The following is a 23,278-nucleotide window of genomic DNA, read 5'->3' as shown; positions in this document are numbered from 1 at the left end:
AGCGGTTTGGGGAAAGACTGGTCGGGCTCTACCCCAGGTGGGATTCAGGGGGCGGGATCCCACAGTTCTAAGATGCTACAAGAGAAATGCATCATTTTTTTTTTTTTCATTTATGTAAGGCGGCTTGAGTAGTTGAGATCGAGGAGGATCGTGACCGTTTTCCCTCTTTAGCGATTTGGGACTGGCATTCTATATTTTTTTTTCTTAAAATTAGAACGCTAGTTTATCTGATCCATCTTTATACTTTATAAAAGGTGCCTTTGGGACCCTTTCGGGTTTTAGTAATTTTTATGACGTTTTAATTTCTTGTACTGACTCTGTAATTCACTCTGCTTCATCGCTTTACTCATAGGCTACTTCGTATGGTATATGACTATGCCTGCTGTAGTGTACACTGAGAGACGTAGATACAAGTTCATAAAATGTATCAAACAAATTAACATACATGTTATTTCACATTGGCAAGCATGTTGGCGAGACTTGCTTTGACGCGCACGGGATCCGCGCCGTCTTTTGGTACGCATAACTTGCAAAGTAGCATTTATACAACTGAAACATATCAGCTGTAAAATGCAGGATGATATGAGCTCATAAGCGATATCTCACGTTTATGTCACGTATATGTTTAGGCAACATATTTTAACCAAGCAACATTAGATGCACAGAGCATGATCCAGATGCATGCACAGTGGAACATGGAAACATCTGATCAGAATAGATGCCCGGCATTGCATGCAGCACAATGAAGACGGAGTTCCCGAAAACGTATCTATTTTGGTATTCACTCTTGTTACATGTGAACGATGCACAGTCACAAGTGCCGGTTTCACCGGCTTGTCTCGGTGTACCTTGTATTTCCCATCGAGCAGAGTTCTCCCTACCAGCTCGTCGGGACTGTCCGTATGAAACACCTGGTAACTCTCGGATTGTTGCAGAAAAATGAGCAGCATCATATGGCGCAGCAGGAAAGAACATTCAAATATTCAACTGACTGTCATAATTTGTGCCATCTCCTCTTGAGCCAGCGTCCACCCTTTTTATATTCCCAGCGTCTACGAGGACTCTCAGACCTTTCTCAAACTGTCAAAAACAAGCAAATTAGAAGTAAGCAGTGTGCTGCAAGGGAACGGAATGCAGTAGTCTCCCCAAAAACGATACGTCTGTGTAAAGAGCAAAACCAAAGTTGTAGCCCCACCGATTTAGGAACTCTCTTTGCCGCAGATAAAACACTTGTCACTATAGTGTCGGTCTAAACACCAATGTTTGCACAGGAAAAAATGCTTAGCAAGTGTTACAATAACGGTTATGCTTTGAGAACGTGTCTTTATGGAGTCTATTTGGAGTTGTCTCCTTCAGAGATGTCTCACCTAATCTGCGTGATAAGACGACAAAGGGGCTATGTAGTTGCAAACGATGACAGTTACTCTTGGATCCGCTACAACTGCTGAAGGTTGACGCTCCCGTAGGTTCTCTGTGTCCAAAAATTAAAGTAAGACACACTGTGACAGCGTCTGGTGTAGAGGCCACATGTATGTAAATTAAATCCTCTTCACACATACCTATTCTTCGCTTCGACTTTTCGAGTACTCTTGAAACTGCTTGATTTTCTTCTTTCAACTCAGCTACTCTCTTGCTGTTGCTATCACACCTCGTACAACCGAGTATGGCCGAGTGATCATGTTAGGCGGTGCACGTTGTTACGTTCCTGGCTGTATGAAGACGTCCATCGCTAACAGAGATGTGTTTCACGAGCCGAGGGACCGTGAGACGAAGCGAAAGTACTCAAACTCGACCGTGCATACTGCAGCACTGTCTCTATGACCACTATGAAGTCTGCATGTAAGAAATATATAGAGGATTAATGCTCAAAATGCTCTGCATTTCTAATTACTCTTTTTGGGTGTGTGTTTGTGAATGTGATCCAGACACTGAAGTTGATATGACAGTAATACCTGAAAGCAGGTATGCAAAGCCCACAGGTGGAAGCACTACACTCTAAACCTGGTACCTTCTAGTAAAGGGTAAAAATTTCAAATTTTTTACCCTCTATTTCAGAAGTTACCTTGTAACCTATGGGAAATACCCTCTATAAACGTTACACAGATCACTGACTGACTGTAGAGGTTACTGCCTCCTAACCGCCACACCGACTTAAAAGTTAGTTTCGCAAGGCATGGCTGTCTCTAAGACGCTTGCCTCTTCACAGACGCTACAGAACAAATGGTGCTCAAAATGAGCTCTCATCAGTGCAGAAAGCATACTGTCATTCGTAACATATGGCTATAATATACGTAATTCATCCAAAGGCATCCAGTGGCGAAAACCGAGTGATCACTACATGTACAGATTCACATGCACAACAAATGAAAGAAAGAAATAATTGCAACTGGAGCCTATGTATTATTTAATTGGCAAACCTGGAACTACAGCTGAGGCAAGAGCACGAGGACGTCATAGTACCAACACTTCAGCTGTGGTGGACTACATTCAGTTCTGTGAGGCAAGATAGACAAAGGGAAGGAGTGAAGAAAGGTGTTAACGCTGGTGATGGACCCGATGTCCCTGGCTATCTGCCAAACTCAAAACAAGATTCAGGAATACGGCATTTGGATAACACACAGACAGTTTACTAGCACTCTGGTATGATACATACAATGAATAAATGGCAGGAAAGATATACCTAGCAATTTGGGTGATGAAGGGTCGAATGAGCCAAAGCGAGGATCGAACAGACTAGCTAACGACGTATGATGATGAACGTCGTACGATGAAAGAACTGAGAACAGCACGTGGCGCGCGCTTATAAGCATGTAGCGGCGCCACTGCTGGCTTATGACAATGACGGTGAGGCCGAATTGAACAGATTGGCTCTCACACGCCCACCTCTAACAAAAAATGAAATGTCCTCATTTCGTTATTACACTGAGGAAAAATGAAACGCTACAATTGCGGAAATACAGAAATTTAACAGTTTAAAATCGAAGCTGTTCAGAAACAGGATAAAAACAAAAGAGAACATGATTCATGCCAGGGCCCTTGGCAGAAGCATGCAGCATCTTTTGTCCTGAAATGCATAACCTAGGTTTAAGAGAGTTTAATAATCCACCCTCAAAGGAAGTAGTAGAATCTCCTAATTCTAACACATTGTGAATTTGTTAACATTGAAGTAGAAAGTTCTACATGTAGTAGTACATGACAGTCTAGTCTGGACATGATAGTCTAGTACATGACATAGCACAGCTAATTACAGCAATGCTAATTACATGCAGAGAACTAGTGCGAAGAAGTGACTAAATTCGAAACTAAGACACCAAATTCGAAATGCAGAAAGCTGATCTGAAGAGGTCAGTAGAAGGGAAATGCTAAACAGCAACAATGTAAGCGTGTGTTTCAGTGTGGCTGTGTGCGTGAGTAACTAAGAAATGTGGAAGTAACCCAAAGTGAAAAGCAAAGGAAAAGTGACCGCAACAAAATTCATATTGCAGACACTGGATACATTTAAAGCAATGTAGTACAAACTCATTTGCGGACCAGAGCGTCCCCTGTCCATGAATGAACGACATTCACCAAGGCGTCCCTATGGAATGTGTGTACTTTGAAACAAAGTCAAACAAGGTCGTACGCATGTAATGGTACCCTTTGTTTGGTGACGCGTCCATACCTTGTCGTGTAAGGTGGACTAAGTGTTTCTTCGGATTCTCAAGAACTGTCTTGATGAACAGAGACATTCTCGTCACTGTCTATATCATGAAACGTAATGTTAGGATCCCAATCTGGCTGATCCTTGAACAGTTTCATTTGTGAAACTGTTTTTGTTATTCTTTCATCCAGTACAAATGTCATGGGGATGAGTAGAAATAACTTGTCCTTGTACTTGGGATCAAAAGGTGAAGTTGAAAAGGATTCTATCCAAACTAAGTCACCCACAGAGAACTGATATGGGTTTCGACCGTAGTCGTAACGTCTCTTCTGAGAGGATAGAGCGTTTTCTAGGTTTTCGCGTGCTTCTGCACGTATGTCGTGTAGCATTTCAATGTTCTGAAGTCGCGACATATCGTCAACGATTACACCAACCTGAATCTCGTTTTCAATACGAGGTTCAAATCCAAAGAGAAGGAAATATGGTGAAAATCTAGTAGAACCTTGTCTTGAAGTGTTTATGAAAGAAGTGGTGTTTGCGATGTATTGGTCCCATTTTGAAGGAATCTCAAAGCAATATTTTTTTAGAATATGCTTTATGGTGGCTACAGATCTTTCCACGAGATAATTTGCCTGATGGAAATAAGGACAAGAAGTTGTGTGTTCAATTCCTGTTGTGGTTAGGAATTTTTCCATGTTCTGACTCATGAAACCTGAACCTTGGTCAGAAACAATTGTCATAGGAATACCAAAAGTTGTGTTGATCTTTTCCTTATTGAACTGTATGATATGTGACGATGCTGTTGATTTCACAGCCTGTGTTACTACAAAGCATGTAGTGTGGTCAACACATACAATGATGTACTTGTTTCCATTTCCTGTTTCCGGAAGTGGACCAATGTGATCGAGGGGTCTTGTGGTGAAAGGTTGTGTGGGAATTGGTCGAGGATGTAAGTATCCCACGGGCTTCGATGTTTGTCTGTTGAAGCGCTGACAAATGTTACAACCCTGGACGTACTCTTTGACGTCCTTATTAATGGACGACCACCAGTATTTGCTCAGAATACTGCCTTTGGTCTTGAATTTGTTCATGTGACCACGTTTATCATGAAACTTAAGCAATATCTCTTTCCTAAGAGATTCTGGTATGACAATCCTTGTTTTTGTCAGTCCGTTTTGTTGAGTTGTTTTGTGGCAGAGTATGCCATTTGACAACATGAATGTATTCCGCATGTTCTCAGCTTTGCGAGAAGAAATATTAGGATTTTTGAGGACTTAAAAAATCTCTAATAACGACGGATCTGACTGTTGGTGATTGGAGAGATGAGAATTCTCGGCAGTGAGAATTAGTCATCAGCGACAACATTGGTTTTTCCAGAACGATGGTGTATCTTCAGAGGAAGTTCTTGAAGATCGAGAACCATGCGAGCAAATTTCTATTGATTTGCTGTGCATTGGTCATTAAGGAGACACTGTAGTTGTCTGTCCAAACATGGACGATAGGCAACCCATAGACATAAATACGAAATTTGTCTGTGAGTGCCCAATGAAGAGCAATGCATTCGAGCATGTTTGAATGCAGTTTTTCCTCTGTTGTGTTGGTTGCTCTGCTGGCATACTCAACAACATGCTCTTTTCCATCGTGTTTCTGTGAGATGAACGCTCCTAGATGTTTCGCTGAAGCATCAACATGAGTTTCTTTGTCTGGATCAAAATGAGCCAAAATAGGTGGTGATTTTAAGGGAGATTTGAGGTTACGTACAGCCTCAGTGTGTGTAGGTGTCCATTCTGACGTAATGTTCGTTTTGCCAGTGCTTTTGGACTGTTGCTTGTTTCGCAAGAGGAGTGATAGAGGTCGCGCAATTTCAGCAAAACCTTTGATGAATTTGCGAAAATAAGAAGCAAAGCCCAAACATCTCTTTACGTCTTGTATTGTGTTCAATGTATCGGGGTATTTGTCAACAGCAGCTGACCTCTCCGAATGTGGCAGTTTACCCTCATGAGATACAATGTAACCCAGAAACTTTATATGGGTCTGAATGAACTGACAATTATTGATCTCGATTTTGAAACCATAATTCTCCAGTATGGACATAGATTGGTCAAGAACATCGAGATGTTCGTCTATAGTGGAAGTGTAGATACAGATGTCATCGAAATAGACAATTACAACGTCCTTCCACTTGAGGGAATGAAATGCTTCATCCATTACTGCTTGCCAAGTGGCGGGAGCACCAGTGGCGGGTGTGGACCAAAAGGCATTCGAACGAATTCGTAAAGACCGTCAGGTGTAATGAAAGCTGCCTTATGTTGGTCAGATTCCCTTATTTTAATGTTTAGGTAACCTTTCTTTATGTCCATAGTGGAAAAGTATTTGTTTTTTTCCTACTCTGTCAACAGTATCATCAATTCGAGGCACACTATACACTCTTTTGACGGTTTTCCCATTTAGCTTACGGTAGTCAACAACAAGTCTGCGTGGTGTTGACGGATGAAATGGTTGATCAACAACGAAAACTGGGGAAGCGTAATGAGACTCCGATTTTCGAACAAGACCTAATTTAAGCCAGTTGTCGATTTCTTCCTTGATGAATTTTCTGTCATTCCATGAGTAGCGGAAAGACTTTACGCGAACAGGAATGCTGTCAGAGAGATCGATGCAATGTTCGGTCTTTGGACAAAATCCGATGTCATACTTTTGCTTAGAAAACACGTTCGCGTGCTTAAGAATGATGGAGTTTCTTAAGCTTTGTGTCATTTATGTGTGAGGTTACTTTGTCTTTAAGTTTGTCCAAGTAGTGCAAGATTTCAGCATGCTGTACTTCAATTTTTGCATCTGACTCTCGTACAACAACCCTATCCAAAGGAATGATGTCATTGACTTGTACGGTATTCACAAGCAAGAGGTCAGATGACTCATCCTTTTCGTCGTTATGCACCATGACATTTTCACATACCTGTGATGGCTGTGTTGTATGAAGGTTGATAACATTACGGAATTCACTAACACGTTCACAAACACTGTTGTTCGCCGGAAAACTGTTTGACGAACTTGTTCTTGCGGAGACTGATGTTGCTTGACGGGATGGTATCTTCACCTTGTCCTGGGATGCCACGATGTTGGGGCCGTCCTGGGGTGCCACGATGTTGGTGCCAGGAAGAAGTGGGAAAGGACAGTTCCTTGGTGGAGATTTGCGTTGTGTTGATGAACACGTTGATGTCGAGGCTTTGTTGTTATTTACTTGCACGTTGTTGGAAGCGTGAAGGATGTGATGAGTTTTGATGTCTCGATGTCTGTCGAAGTGTCTTGATCCTTGGATGTAGTGTTGTAGAAGATCCTTTCCTGTATGGGTTGAAATTCTTCAGCGTGTGATGGAGAAAGTTCCTAGAGGAAGTCTTTCTTTAAGAACATGCTGTTGAAGATCTTCTCCTGGTGGGACTTTGGAGGTGACTGGGTGGAGACGTGTCCATTAGGCCAAACGGTGATTCCAAGCTTGGCAGATGTGCACCAGTCGCTACCAAGTATGAAAGGATATATGATGTTAGTGACGACAGCAACTTGAAGAGAAACAGTTGTGTTCGCTAACTTCAGTTCCACGACGGCTTCGCCGAACGGCATGGACTCGTTATCGACGGCGATTATTGCTGAGTCACTCCATGGTTTTATGTTAATACCCCAAAGCTCTGCTTCCTGTTTTCTTAAAATTTTGATGTCTGCACCTGTGTCAACCAGGGCGTTGACCGGTGTGTTGTTTACAATAATCTAAATGACGGGTCTCACGGGGTGTCTAGATGGTAAGTCGTGTCTTATTGAAGCAGTGTAGCTGTGTTTCTTGTCTTTGTCTTGATGTTTGGTGTAGTCCTTTGGGTCTTTGTATTTTAGGCTTGATTTGTCGGATGTTTTGGTGGAAGTAGGAGAATGTTTCTCACCATTTTGCCGAGATGAATACTTAGGCTGTGATGTGGACGAAAAGCATTGCTGACGTTGATGTTCCTTCTTCGGCTCCTTGTTGACGCCAGTTTGGATCACGGTGTTTCTGAGAAGGTTCGATCTGTCGTGCCAGCTTGATCAGAGTGAGACAGTCACATCCAGTAGACATGTAGTAGGAAGTGAGACTGGTCCTCGTTGCCTCGCTCTGTAGACCTATGGTGATGTAACGAATCTTGTTACGTTCTCTGAGCTGATAAGGGCACTTGCAGAGTATTTTGATCTTTGCATGAATGTAGTCAGAGATAGATTCGTCACTTTTCTGGACTCACTGGCTTCACAATCACGATTCCAATCTGGTAGATCTGGATCATAATCAAATTGATCATGTGACACAACTTCTTCCGGATCCATCGTCCCAATCCTTGCCCGCACCACGAAGCTTACTCTTTGCAATGGCTAAAGCGGTATAATCGTCCCAACCGTACTGGATACGTAACACCTCAATTGATGAAAGCCATGCGCGAAAATCATCGTTGGGCCGGCCATAAAAGAACTTCAATGTCTGACTAAGGTCGGGGGTGGTTACTATCCTCTCTGGTGTGGAAACCACCTGTTTTAATATCTCAGCTAACTGATCGATGGTGATCGGAGCAGAGGAACTCGCGGTAGGTGTCTTCTTACTTGTTCTGTTCGTTGATGAGACTTGTTCATCCTGATGTTCGTCTTCTGATGATTCTTCCGATGTTTGGTATTCCTCGTTGTCGTCTTTGGTGGGAATAGCCACTCGTAGATGCACGTTTCCTTCTTTCGACGTCTTCCATGATGAGAATTGCTGCTTGACGAGGATCAGCGTTCTCTGGGAGTGTGAGATTACGTAAGACGCACTCTTCAAACAACTCTTGTGCTGGACGCAAAAGAAGTCTCAACACCTTTGGACTTTTCATGAAAGAAGAAACTCAAAAGACGATATTTGTTAAGACACAACGAAAACCGAGAGACGGAAACAATACTGCACCATGCTCCAGATAGGTGTTACCAGCTGAACCTAACGAACGTCCAACGTCGCGTTCGAAATTGCGAACAACTGAAAAATGCACAAATGCAACGAAAAACTGAAGTGAAGAACTGAATGCGTGACAAAAAAACTAGAAGTTAGGAAGGGATAGAACTGTTCGAAAGATGCTATGCAATGCGTTCGAATGACGAGGCTAGGCCTAAAGCGAACCTTTCAACAACCTTTCGAACTACAAAAGCATAAAACTTCAAAGTCAAAGTACTTGCAAAAATTAATACGGTATCAATCAGAAGTGAAAAATCTGAAGAATCACTTGCCGTATCCTGTCGACGCGCCATGTGAGGCAAGATAGACCAAGGGAAGGGGTGAAGAAAGGTGTTAGCGCTGGTGATGGACCCGATGTCCCTGGCTATCTGCCAAACTCAAAATAAGATTCAGGAATACGGCATTTGGATAACACACAGACAGTTTACTAGCACTCTGGTATGATACATACAATGAATAAATGTCAGGAAAGATATACCTAGCAATTTGGGTGATGAAGGACCGAATGAGCTAAAGCGAGGATCCAACAGACTAACGACGTATGATGATGAACGTCATACGATGAAAGAACTGAGAACAGCACGTGGCGCGCGCTTATAAGCATGTAGCGGCGCCACTGCTGGCTTATGACAATGACGGTGAGGCTGAATTGAACAGATTGGCTCTCACAGTTCCATTGAGATATACACTTTACAGTCTGCACGTTGTTGCAACTTCCTCTCCAGTACGCCGAAAACATTTCTATTCCTTTCTGATATGTCAGAACGACACATCAGCGACGCGGCTATGGTTAATCAGAAGCAAACCAAAAAGTAAAACACAAGGGACTAAGCAAATCGCGGGCGTAACACACACTGTGTTGAACCATTGAACTGTGTTGAAGAGACAGACTGTGATGCGATTAGTGTTCCTAGACTGTCCAGCAAAAACGTAACTACACGGTATGGTAGTGAACATACCGTAGAAATACCCTGATAGAGTTCCATCACTTCAACCTTGTGCTTTCTTCACAATTCTGAACACGATCCGCAGTTCGTACAGACGCAGAGACACAATAACGTAACGCACACTGATCCGAAGCTCTCGTACTGAATGATTGAATGTGAGGCTTGAACGAGAACACAATGACTTTTGAGCAGTGCCTTTTATACAGGTTACTTTGCAAAGAAACAACAAAAACAAACGAAGGGAATTCAAACGCGGAATTCGTTTAGAAGCTACAACGTTCCTATAAAGGGTACATTTATAAGTTACGACGATTGGATTTCCGTTGAACTCTGAAGTAACCTCTATTGCTCCTCCAGTGTCACGTTACAAGTCGTGTTTAACCTCTAAATAGAGGTATCGGACGTGTAACCTCTATGATATTTGGAAATCTACGTTTATATAAAGGTTACACATTGCTCAAAGTTACAATAAAGGGTACCGAGTTAAGAGTGTAGACTTGTTACCTGTTGGAGACTGTGGCATTTTTTGGAGTCTTTGGGCAGGTTGGACAGAAGGTCTTTGGACGTCAACAGTAGGAGAAAAGATCGATGAGAACTACTAGCTTCTTTGAATGGTACAGGAATACTTCCTGTCGAGGTATAGTTATGAAAAGGGGACGCTAATTAATTAATTTTCTAGAGATGCATCATCTACACCTAGCAGCTTTGTGCTGCTTTTTGGCCGCCCGTGACATGTATTCTTGCATTAAATGACGGAATAAATTATATCAAATCATATGAAATCACACCTGAATGCCAAGTGAAACAGCGAAAATTTATTGTCTTTGAAGCCTGGAATTGTTCTACTGGAATTATGCAAAGTGTGTCGCACCTACAGTGAGCCATGCAAGGTTACCACATCATATTGGTCATAAATTTGCAGCGTTTCCCTATTTCGGACACAACAGTTTTTTCTCTTTCTTGCTCTCCCGACCGTACCTTCTCAGAGATCAATCTGGTTCTCCACGCGTTGCATGGGACTGCCTTTTTCTACTCATGCGTTCCGTTTCTTGTTGTGTTGAATACATCTTCAATTGTGAATTTGCAGCCATCATGCTGTCTACCGTGTTCGCCCCTCATCTATGTTGATGTGCCACATTTTTTTGTTGCCACAGATGATAACTTCAAATAGTTTTCCTCTGCAGCCTGCCATGAGGTGAAAAGTGTCGGGTAGTCCAACTTCTGGACGGGAACTACAGGATGTGGTACCAGCCACATATCTAAAATTCTAGTCGGCGGAGATTTGCTGTTTTTGTACAACATTCACTGTACATTTCTTTTGTCACAATTAGCGCACTTGAAGAAAAGTTCTCATCTTCATCAAGATGACAGGTCATTGTTGGATCTATGTGATGCATTATTATTCTTGTACTCTGTTATCAACAAAGGATACAATAGCATACAAACGGTAAAATATAACTTGCGTGTTAAATTCAAAAGGGAAAGACAAAACTGTTTATACTTCTCTTGTTTATTTTCTTTCAGGTTTTACAAGTACACGACAACACCGGAGGGCAGAAAGTCCTACTCTGTCTCCTAAATCCCTGGACAATAAAGAAGAAAAATATAGTTTGTGTTTCACAAAATGTTGCTTCTGCTCTTATATAATATTTCAATTAAATGTTACGTTGCATCTGTTGTGTACACTGAAGTCAATTTCATTTTGCAGGGCTGTCAAAATTACTTTTAAAAGTGCATCTCAATAACCGTAAGAGACAACGTACGCAATATATTATTTAATCATTTTTGAGTACTAGTACTATTGCCCACACCAATACTGCATGGTTAACTTTGAACCGACATCAAGGGATGCTAATACTTGAAGGCAGCTCTCAAGTCTTTCTTAACAAATGTTATTTGGTGACATGACAATGAATCAGTTACAAGTACTCATTTTAGCAAAACAGAGCTAATTATGTGTTGAATCCCAATTTCGGTTCAAACATTAATTGCCATTTGGAAACCTGGTGAATAACAAGTATATAAAAGGTTGTGAAAACAGCTCAGCTGAACTACACTGATGAAAATTACAGTATACACTCCTCATATATACAAGGCATGAATATAATCTACAACTACAGATATGAGCCCAGGTTACTTAACAGTCCAGGAAAAAACTAATATTTATAATATTCGGTGACTCAAAAGAAGAAGCAACGAGACAAACTTGAAGCAAGCAAGAAACGAAAATTTGCTGGCATCAATATATACATTTCTACAAGTCTGCAGGTACAAAGCTCTTATAGACATCTGACAGGAAAGCATCCGTAACAGCATGCACGGCGCAGGCAGGAAAGATATTTCTATTCTGATTATTATTTCTTTTTTTTTTTTTACATTGACCTTAGCCCAAAACTCAAACAACTCAAACTCAATCAAAATCAATATTTTTATTGTCCTTTCGCAGAGCTCCTCATATCCATCGTATAAATTACCGATAGGCGATATAACGGATTTTGCTGCCGAAGTGCGGGTTTTCGGTCCAGTTTGCCGTTCAAGTAGCGCGTAAAGATCACACGGCGGTGCCGCGTATGCTGTCATGCTCTTCGGTTTCCCGGATGTACGTAAAATAAACTTGCGAGACTTCGGTATCAAAGCACAGTATTTCGAGGCATTAGTTGTTTTGTGATGCAGCTGTCTGTCTGCTTTCCGCGCGCATTCTCTACCTCTCGGCAGCACAAACACTCGTCCGCAGTACCCATGGGCTTGCATTTCCCACATGAACACCTGCAGGACGAATGAACAGCGCTTGTTTCGCCTTACACAAGTGCTTCTTCCTGATACATGTAGATTTCACAAACCAGTCGGTGTTCCCGGCACGGTAAGCTACTGGTGAGGACGGTAGCGACTCCGGGAAATCTGTAGACGAGGGATCTGCTGCGACGCACACACTTTTCGGCATGCTACCATACCAATAGAAGTTCGGTGCGAGCCACAGTTCTCGAATGCGGAATTCTAGCGCACTTAGGTTCAGGAGGTTCGACATTCTCGACGTAGAAAGTGGTCACAGATGCCCACTGCCATCTTCGCCAGATTAGCGAGCGGAACCGCGCGTATTAGATGCGTCCTCGACAGATGGTGCGGTGTGATGCAGTTGTTGACAGACTGTTGGTTTCCTACTAGATCCCTGGACACGCAATCATGGAAAATTTTATTGAAGACAAACTACAGCGATTTCAGCGGAATTCTTTGATATTTGAACTTTGGAAGGTTCAAGCATTTTGCTGAACATAAAGTTTCGATAGGTTCATATTCACTTTTTGGTGTCTTTAAAATTGGTATACTTTTTAGTTACAAGACATGTTCTATCGTATATTATACAGGGTGTCCCAGAAAACGTGTCATTGAATTATAATTAAAAAACTACACCACCTAGAGTCATGCGGTCAACGGCATTTGTTCTTACTGGGTTTTTGCCACCTCCTCATGTGAATGTCGTGTAACGTAAGTTTAATTATGTAAATTTTTGCGAAGTGAAATCGGAAATTTGCCTAGTAAATGTCACTTTTTTACCCCACCAATGTGAAGAGCGTGTCTAATTTACTCACATTAATGATAATTGACAGGGATATTCAGGAGCTATCGCATCGGAAAAAATAGCCGAACATCATGCTCTACGGAGGTAGCCCGGAATAGCGCACGATGAATCCCAGTAAACCACAAACCTCCCACAGACGTCCCAGAAAGGTCTCATACGTCACATTTGTCTCAGACGTCCACGCGACGTCAAATGGTTATCCACAAAATGACGTTGACTTTGTCTCATTTCGTGTGTCGCTAGGATGTCTCCGGAACATCGCACGTCAAAAAATCGTTTCATTGCACTGTATTTAGAAAAAAGTGCTGTTTGAAGCTTCTCCTGCTGCGATATTGAAGTACAAAATGATCATGTGACAAAAATAAAAGAAACATAGTACAATATAATGAAAAAGTAGCAAATAAAACAGTTTTGTGAGTGCACTTTATCGTCCGTTCAGTTTCATGCTTGATGTTGGTAATCGATGGCAGCGCGCAACGCATTCGTAAAATAATTTTAACTTATTATTAACTTATTTTCTCGTCTTTATTAGTTTGACAGGTTTTACAATATTACGCATAATTTATTTGATGCGAGTCACGCCGCTAGGCGTCCCTCAACGCTAGCGTGCCTCTCCGGCTTCTCCTTATTTCCGTATCCAGAGCCAGGACAAGTAGCAGTGGTTGTAGCGGGACGGCTTGTGATGATGTACAAGCGTGTGTGGTGTTAACATTCGTCATTTGCCTTTTGCTCGGTTTTCTGCTTCGAACATCAGGTGGTGCACTGGTATGCACGAAGGCAGGGACGATGTAAATACTACTTTCTCAGTTCTGTATAGCCCCGTTTCATGGGATCGTGGAACTTTCGGTTGCACGTACGCTAGGCCTAACTTGCAATCCTGCTCGCGTTTGCGTTTTGCTCTGATATATGCTCTAAACATTATCACCTGTAAAATGCGGAGTGCCACGTTAGCAAGGAAGATTACGTTTTGCTGCTTTCTTGCTGTTCGCTACGTTGTTTGCCATTGACAAGTGCAACCAGCGTTTTTCGTCCGGTGCGTCCATTCGTATCTGCAGCAAGATGCCGAAGCACAAGCTCAAATACTTACAGCGTAAGGCTTCCGCGCAAGCCCGTGGAATAATTGCAACTTTGCAATGTGAGCTAGAGTGCTTAGAATCAACAAATTGTCGTGCCGCATCGCCCGCTTCCTCGGTTGACGACACGTACGAAGCAGTCGCGAGCTGCAGCTCAGGTCAGGACGACGCGGGTTCGGCGGCTTTTTGGGGTGACATGACGTACGAAGCAGTCGCCAGCTCAGGTCAGGACGACGCAGGTTCGGCGGCTTTTTCGGGTGACATCACGTACGAAGCAGTCGCCAGCAGCAGCTCTGGTCAGGACGGCGCATAAGCAACATTCATGCAAAATTGCGTTTCTGCGCCCCCCATGACTGCGGACGGACGCAATCTATCCGACGAATCAGACGTTACTGGAAGTAGTGACAGTAGTGATATTACATCCGCAGAGTTAAGTGATGACTTGAGGGCATGGGCGACCTGTGGGAATGTCCCACAGGGCCTGTTGTCACTTCTCCTAAAAATCCTTCGCAAGCACTCCTGCTTCCGCGACATCCCATGCGATGCTCGCACGTTGTTGCACACCCCACGAAGCAGCTCAAAGCATCTAACAAGCTTACCGCCAGGAGAGTATGTTCACTTTGGCCTCACTTCTTGTCTTAGAAACATACTAGAAGTGGTAAATGATATCCCAGCTGAGGTCTCCCTAGTTTTTAATATAGATGGGTTGCCACTTTCCAAAAGCTCCAAAAAGGAGCTGTGGCCCATTCAATGCAAAATTAAGGAATTTGTCACCATCCCACCTTTCGTCATCGGTGCCTATTCGGGAACATCAAAGCCGTCCTCTCCTGCAGATTACCTGCGCAGATTTGTTGATGAGATGCTGATCCTACTTGCTGAAGGAATTTCTGTTCGTGGCTGTACGGTACGGGTAGTGTTTAGCAGCATGATATGCGACGCACCGGCACGCTCATACATTTATTGTATAAAGGGGCATTCCGGCTTCTCAGGTTGTGCCAAGTGCACAGACGAGGGACAGTACGACATGAATCGGTCATATTATGCCACTGAAATGTCATCCCTAAGAACTGATCACACATTCAGAAACCAGCTTGATCCTGAGCACCACCGTGGCATTTCCCTCTTAACGCAGCTGCCAATTGACATAATAAGCACTGCACCGTTAGATTATATGCACCTGGTGTGCCTAGGTGTAGTTAGGAAAAGGATACTGCTTTGGCTGTCAGGCCCCTTGTCAGTGCGGCTTGGCCCCGCGCTAAGGAATGCTTCGAGCACAAAATGCTCAAGTTTGAAAAACCACACCCCGCGAGAATTTGCTCGGAAGCCAAGGGCTGTAGAGGAGATTGACAGGTGGAAGGCAACGGAGTTGAGACTGTTCCTCCTGTACACAGGGCCAGTCATTCTGCAGGGTGTCCTTCCCCAGTCTTTGCATGTCAACTTCCTAACGCTTCACTGCGCGACATTAATTCTCACAAAGCACGAACTTTGCCAAAGTGAAAATGGGTACGCTGCTGCATTGCTTTCCACTTTCGTGCGAAAGTTCGCGGAGTTGTATGGACACCATCTAGTATCATACAACGTTCATGGCCTTCTGCATTTGGCACAGGATGTTTTGAATCACGGCCCCCTCGATTCATTCAGTGCATTCGATTTCGAAAATAACATGCAGCTCCTGAAACGAAAGCTTCGAAAACCATCGTCAACACTTGCACAGCTTTACAACAGGTTCAGTGAGAAACAGAATGCCCGTATCAAGGAGTCATCCAAGCCGAGAAGGGAAGGTGCCAGATCTGCTCATAGTCGTGGTCCATTACCTTCATCGTGCACCCTGCCGCAGTACGACGCATTTGTAACAAATAAATTCACGCTGACAACAAGCGGTCCGGATCGGTTTGCCATGAGAAATGGTCAAATGTTTGAAATAGCAAACTTTGCCACTATGCGGCACACAGGGCAGCTTTGTGTTGTGGGCTGCGAACTTGTTCCAAGTCGAGACTTGTATCAGAAGCCGTTTTCATCGTCTCTTGTTGGCATTCACATTGTGTCAAAAAATCCATGCTTAAAAGTCTGGCCGCTTAGTGATGTGAGAAAGCTAGTCGTACTGCCCAATGGCCAAGATCTGGTGGCAATGCCTGTGTTACATTTGCAGTAGTAGCTTGCAGTCTACGTATGTTAGTGCCATCAGTTTGGGCTTGAACTTGTACTGTGTGACAGTTTATGCACATGCTAACGTCTCTTGTAGATGGCATACGCCATTGTTGATTTCATTGAACGAGACGAGGTTGGAATTGTTCCTTGTTCATGGATACACAACAATAGCTGCAAGTGGCCAAACCATCCGTCACACATTGTCGACAAGATGGTGAAAAAAGCTTCTCCTCCTGGAGACATCTGTGACGACCTTGAAATCCAAGTGAAAGGCTTATTCAGTAAGTGATATATTTCCTTACATTCGAAAATGGTACGATAAAAGAAATTTGTACTTCAAGCGAGCTGGAATGATGCACGAAAAATGCTCCCTCGTGCGGAGTACCACTCCGACCTGAACGACGGCCCCTTTCCGTCAAAAAGAATCCGACGTGCAAGAGTGATCGACACTGACGAGGAAGATGATGAAGACCAGTTCCCGCGGGTACCAGACAACTTTGGTAGAGGTAAGGTGTTCGTCCTGAGCTACAGCCACAGATGGGAAGTTAATGAAGTATTCATGAACATTGTTTGAATACTATTTACAGCTACACCACGTCCTGGCACACAATGCTCCACCACCAAGTTACCACAGCGCAATGGAGGCTCACAGCATGCAGGTAAATTCAGAAGTACAGGGTGTGCGTAGATATATGCTAGCCACAGTTTCGCTTGTAACTCACTTCCTCCAGGAAAGCACGGGCGCGAGTGAATTAGTTTAAATCCACAAAACTCAATGCGTACAGAAAATTACATGGACAGCACAAGACAATCGAATTTATTTGACCGATATCAGATTCAGGTGTCAACCTGGGCCATGGCGCCACGTCTCGACGAGTGACCTAGAAATCCCATTTTTTTCCCCGTTTTCTGTGCCTATTGCGCACTGCGTGGCCTTTCACAGAGACAAAATGGCCCAGAAGATAATGGAGGCCAGTCAGTCCCGGACCTCGCAAAGAAAGAACTAGGATTTCTGGGTGACGCCGCGAGATGTGGCGCTACTACCCCCACAAACACCTAAAGCAGACGTCTGTTAGCTGTTAGAAGGCAGTCATGTTGTACTGTGCTGTCCCTTTAATTTTGTGTCACGTTACGTGTTTTTTTGAACTCGTGCTTCAGTAATTCCAACAGCACAAATAGCAAAATAGAACAGAAAAGATTAATGAATATACCTTCCAAGTGCGCAAATCAGACTGTTATATGCAGCATGTTCAGTTGCATGATATATAAATTGCAGGGCGACAAGTTGCAAAGCATCCTGCCGTTGAACCTTCACTACATCGTACGAACGTAAACATCTCTTATGCAGGTAATCTCGCAAGGTTATTGCCGATAAATTATGGTAAAGCTCGCCATGTACACCTTTTCAGGGGGAGAATCTCCTCCTAGGTCGGGATCCACAGAACCATTGATCTGCGAGTCGCAGCCATTTGTACTGTCCAGTAAGCCATCTATTTCCATAGCAATTTTCTTGATTACCATTTTAGTGGTTCATTGCTTTTATCATGTGCACATATTGCGAGCACAGAAGGGCCGAACACACTCCTTCCAGAACTCAGTAGACATGGTTTGATATCTGCCTTTGGTTATGGTCATGGAATTCTGCGCAAAATTTGTACCATATATGGACGCCACATTAACAGCATTGAGTTTTCTTATGCAGGTGGTGTACCATCTGAAAGCAGCAGGCGTACCTGCGAACTTGATGAAGGTATCTAGCTTAATTTATTCTAACTGATCAGTGTGCATGCTGCAGCAAGTCTTGCATATCTCGAATAATGCATGTTTTGTCATGACAGGCCTCTATATGCAAACCCCAGCAGGTACAACAGCTGAAGGTAAAATTGTGGCGAAGTAAAAGTGACACTGCTGCTGTGAAAATGTGACACTGTTGCTGCCATTGGGACACTATTGCATGTGTGCGTGCTTCACTGCATTACAGGTGGTTCAAGCAAACACATGACAAGGGGACATCAGGCATTGCCATATTACGGTACCTGCTTTTCCATTTTTAAGTCGATATACTGTAGTTACAGCACCTAATTGGATGCCTATTCTTTGTTAGAGTTCCAACAACAGGTCCTAAAGAGCCTAAACATTTTGCGTCTTGGAATGCAACAACAAAGCGAGCTTTTGTCCAGCCTCGTGCCTCTACAGACTTCCCTTACTTAGGTTCCAAAGTTGCTTGAAAGTCCACTGAACTCTGTAGAAGAACTGCAGTTATTTGAGAAGGAACTTACACCGGAACGTCAAAAGCAGCTGGTGAGTAACTGATTTTCCGGTATTTCTTTTTCTGATACACATTCCCAGAACAGTGTCACACTTCAGAATTTCAGATTTTTTGGTGGCATTATAGAATAATGGCAGAATAGAATAATAATAGAATGGATAATGGCAAAGTAGTAGGTGTCCTCACATCAGATTTAATCACCACCGCCACATTGCCAGCAAATGATAAGCTTCCAAAGCACAGCAGTGTTGAGTGTGCACCTCTCTTTTACAGATACTGGAGCTCTCCCTCCTCGGGGGCAATGCAGCAAAGCTTGCAGTGCGTCGCATAATGGCATATTGTGAGGAAGAAGATGGTTGGTTCCACCAGGCGCTGTAAGCACGCGATATATTAAAACCTTCCTTTTTGCCGTTTGCACCCAAGCTCACCGGCTGTACTCGTCCTTCTTCCACAACCTAACATTTGGTGGAGGTGCGGTACTATCCCTTCTACCTCTCGCACCGTTAGACGTCGCCATCTTCGTCTAGACGCATGTTCTTACAAACCACCTTGGGCAGCAGTACAGCTGGGAAGGGAAGAAGGGCAAGTTGTCATTCAAGGACCTGTGCCTTCCAAGCATAATTTTGCGTAGGTGCTCCAGTACTTCTACCTACATAGACTACAGTATAATGAAGTGTAAATATAGGTTACTACAGATGGATGTGATAGAATATACTTCTATAACAAGTGAAGACGTTTGGAAACCGTATAAGGGAAATTATGGGTTTATTATATTTAAAGTGGAAGCCTTGTGGAAGACCGCTGCTGTCAAAACGTCAACCTATCGAGAGGATAGAGAGGTAGCAAGCGACCTGGTGGTACAGATCCATAACTTAAAAGCCCGAGACTAGCGGACAAAAGACGACCTATCAACCTACCCCAAACAACCTATCCTCTATTTAGTTTTCCCCTAGTTTAACTTTTCCAGTTTAAATCTCATAAACCCCTATCTGTTTAATTTCCCCTTACATGATTGCACAGTTTCTTCACTTGTTTTAGACTACAGTATAATTATAGAACTAGAATAAATCTGTTCAGTTTCGATTTTGTGTGTGTCTGGCACCAGTAAGAACAGATATTGCATAATTCATTTGTTGTACGATATTGTGAAACATACAGAGAATTTGTTTCGTTGCACCACACAGCTGTCACTTTCGCTTCGGTCTATGTGTATTTTGTTTTGCACCAACATATTGCGTTTCCTGTTTTCATATAGGCACAATCCACTCCCACAAAAAGCTGTCGCAAACTACAAGGTACGAGGTCGAGCAGGAAATCAAACAGTGGCTACGACATGCAAGGGAAAGAGCAGAACGATCAAAGGGTCAAAGCAGGTAATCAATACTTCATTTGACTTTATAATTATCACAGGAAAGAAAATGAGCCAAAGACAGTCAAGTAGTCTATCACAAGTAATAACAGTTTCGAATGTAAGGTCACCTTTCAGAGATTGTTTGTTCCTGCTAAGCCTGGTGGCCGATAAGTGACGTAGGGTGCATGCTTTTCGTTTTCTTTCTGATTTGCTGTGCATGCTGCTTTTGTTTTGCTGCACACATAACTTTTTACCACTTCTATGTAGAACGTCTTCACTTTCTTTAATCAAGTAGGTTTCTTCAACCTGCATGTATTGCAGTACTGCACATTTGTTGTGCCGTAGCGCTCACTTCACCAGTAAAGTATCTTCCAACTTGCGTCTTTCAGCTCAGAATCCTTTTACTGCTCCGGTTTAGTGTAAGCGGGATCGATATTTTGCCTCGTATGCGGATCTGATCACCAATAACAATCGGTTTGCATATTGACAATTTGTGCTTGATCCATTTGTGACATGCAAAATTCATTTGTTACAGTTAAAGCTGACTGCTCAAAGAAGGCCCGTCATCTTTCTCCTAGTCAACCTCATCCCCTGCTAAAGCTACAGCTCATTCAACTGCCATTCATATGATTCCGGGTTCTGCACAGCACTTCATTGGATTGGTACATACGACGCTTCTGCACGTTAAGCTCTGTGATGCGATGTTTTGTTGCACTCTAGTCAGCCATGTGCACAGGTACTGCCACGTACTGCAGGTAGTTACATGATCTCTCTGCACTGCCTCGAGTCAAAACTAACCTGGGAAGTATGGCAACAGTGCGGACATCTTTGTTCTTATCTCCCGTCAGTTTTTAGAGGGCAGGTAATAAGTTTTCCGTGAGCAATGATAATTGTTGCGTTATTGTCGCTGCCCATCACTTTTAGCTGGGTTCGAGTTAAAAGAAGGCTCTGGAGGCAATCTCATTTACATGCACTAGCGTACACTGCTGCTTTATAATTTAACTTTGCCTCTAAGACTGCGTGCTTCCTTAAAAGCTGAAGGGTACCTCAGTAGCCTGAGATTGAGGGGTTCGAGGCAAATACAGGGTATATTTCCTGAACAGATTTTTTCTGAACATGTGACAGCTGCACAGGTACACACTGACTCTGTCACTTCTGTCCAATTTAAGTAACTGTGAACTCGGCAGATGGTGATATGGTTTGAAATCAGGATCCTTAAAATCCTTAAAAAGCATAGTTGATTAAGTGTTCGGTAGATTCATACTGCCTAGTAGAAAGTTTCTGCCTGGTATGAGTAGACTGTAAAAATGGTGCCTGTGCAGCCATCACACATTTTTCAATGAAAAATCTGTTTGGAAGGAAAAGTAAGTGCAATTTTGTTCAGGGTGCTTGCCAACCCGACATCATATTCGACCTTGATATTTCTTTGTTTGCATTTGAAATATGTAGTTGATGTCTACATGCTGTACCTGATAGTCATTCCACAAGTATTGTATCCGAGGTTCGTTAGTTGTGAAATGTTTGTTTCACTTCTTCTCAAATGGCATGTGAATTATAATTGTCACCGTATAAATAGACAGACAAGCGATAACCGTTCACTTGCTGCTAATATTCAGTGTCACCTTAACCAGCTTTGTTTAATGAACGGACATATATCCACTCTTTGTTGTCACATCTATCCATCAAATGTATGTTACAATGTTTGAAGGTTCTCTGTTTTGTGCCGCATACATATATATTTTTATCTCAATATTTCTCGAACCTGATGCAGAGTACACAACATTTTTACTCACTTCTGTTTTCCTAAGGTGCAAACGAGCACTGTACATGTATGTTTTGCCATTTTCAGTGTAGCAGACATGCAGCACTGTTTGCAATTTGTTTACTTGGATTCACACAAATGTACGCCGGAAATTTGGCGTTCCCATAAAGGGCACACAGAAGCTGTGTGAAACGTTCTCTATATTATACTGGAGTGCCTCAGTGTGTGCCATTACAGCAGCGTTTGGAGACCAATGTTCTTCTGATTATTTTGCCAGCACATGCACATCATCTGTTGCATAACTTGTAGCATTTTTACGTGTAGTGAATGCCATTATCTGAACTGCGAGGCACCTATTTTATGTGTAACCTGACATTTTATTTTTACTGAGCGTACTTAGTGTACTTATTTTTCATTTGTCACTATGGTGATGCAAGAGTATTGCAATTGCAGTAAATAAATGTGTCTGCAGCTGTTCTACACAGTGCCAGTTTTACCTCCCTATCATTATAATCATTTACATATATGAAATAGAGCCTAAAACAGCTGTAACTACGGTATACGCTGAAGTAAACGAAAGGAATTATGTACATCTCATGTTGGTCAGCAGTGCTAAAAGCAACGTCAATGGGACGTTCCTGCGAAGTTCAACCGAGGCCCAAAATGCTGGTCTCGTGGATCTCCCAGTGATATCCTAATGTCCAAAGCGACGTCAATGCGACATTCCGGCGACATTCAACCGAGGCCCAAATGCTGGTCTCATGGATCTCCCAGGGATATCGCTGTGCTCTACAGAATGCTCCCTGGGATATCCTAATATCCAATGTGGGATATCCTGAGAATGTCACTGGGATAGATATGGTTTACTGGGATTTTTCAGCGCAATCTTTGTCAGTCCGACGAAAGGAGGTTGGAAACCCAGCCCACCCCGGCATCGCAGAAAGAGATAACGCAGGCATGGCTTATCACGTCCGACTTTCGCTGGGATAATGCTTTCCCTCTCCCAATTTTAGGAACTGTTACTTTTTCTACTATCACTCTGTGGGCTGGCTTCGGAACCTCCTTTCGTCGGACTGCGAGCGATTGCGCTCAAAAAGACATCGCGCGTTATGGTCCGGTGCTCCGAAAAGCATGATATTCGGCTATTTTTTTCCGATGGGATAGCTCGTGAATATCACTGTCAATTATCATGAATTGGAGTGAATTCGGCACGCTCTTCATATTGGTGGGGTAAAAAAGTGACCTTCCCTTGGCAAATTTCTGAGTACAGTTCGCAAATATATGCATAATTAAACTTGGGGGTACATGACATTAACTTTACAAGGTGGCAAAAACCTAATAAGAACAAATGCCGTTGACCGCATGATTCTAGGTGTCGTAGTTTTTTTTATTATAATTCAATGACACGTTTTCTGGGACACCCCTGTATAGATCACATCCAGTTTCTTTTCAATTATAGCATCTATGGCAATGCAGCTAACCAAATAAATAAATACTTAATGAAATAATGTTCTGGCTTTG

General features: G+C 43.0%; 1 protein-coding gene and 1 long non-coding RNA gene across 2 annotated transcripts; one reads left to right on the top strand and one right to left on the bottom strand.

Annotated features, from left to right (window-relative positions):
- Positions 1-2,387: 2,387 nt before the first annotated feature.
- On the bottom strand, positions 2,388-9,177 carry LOC135374023 (uncharacterized). Its single transcript, XR_010416718.1, has 3 exons — positions 8,252-9,177; positions 7,570-7,783; positions 2,388-7,154 (listed from the first exon to the last, which is right to left on the bottom strand). It is a non-coding gene; the product is annotated as an uncharacterized LOC135374023 (long non-coding RNA).
- Positions 9,178-13,809: 4,632 nt separating this feature from the next.
- LOC135374030 (uncharacterized) lies at positions 13,810-22,170 on the top strand. Its single transcript, XM_064607043.1, has 14 exons — positions 13,810-13,942; positions 16,470-16,656; positions 16,717-16,881; positions 16,963-17,034; positions 17,652-17,723; positions 17,785-17,856; positions 18,078-18,125; positions 18,214-18,252; positions 18,357-18,407; positions 18,480-18,676; positions 18,918-18,999; positions 19,068-19,271; positions 19,900-20,017; positions 20,531-22,170. Exons 1-10 carry the CDS (start codon positions 13,922-13,924, stop codon positions 18,584-18,586), a joined length of 834 nt encoding a protein of 277 aa, XP_064463113.1. The 5' UTR covers positions 13,810-13,921; the 3' UTR covers positions 18,587-18,676; positions 18,918-18,999; positions 19,068-19,271; positions 19,900-20,017; positions 20,531-22,170.
- Positions 22,171-23,278: the final 1,108 nt, after the last annotated feature.

Source organism: Ornithodoros turicata, unplaced genomic scaffold, assembly GCF_037126465.1.
Source record: "Ornithodoros turicata isolate Travis unplaced genomic scaffold, ASM3712646v1 Chromosome39, whole genome shotgun sequence".
NCBI lineage: Eukaryota > Metazoa > Arthropoda > Arachnida > Ixodida > Argasidae > Ornithodoros > Ornithodoros turicata.
Note: the sequence above shows the minus strand (reverse complement) of the source record. Positions and strands in the feature narration are given on the sequence as shown.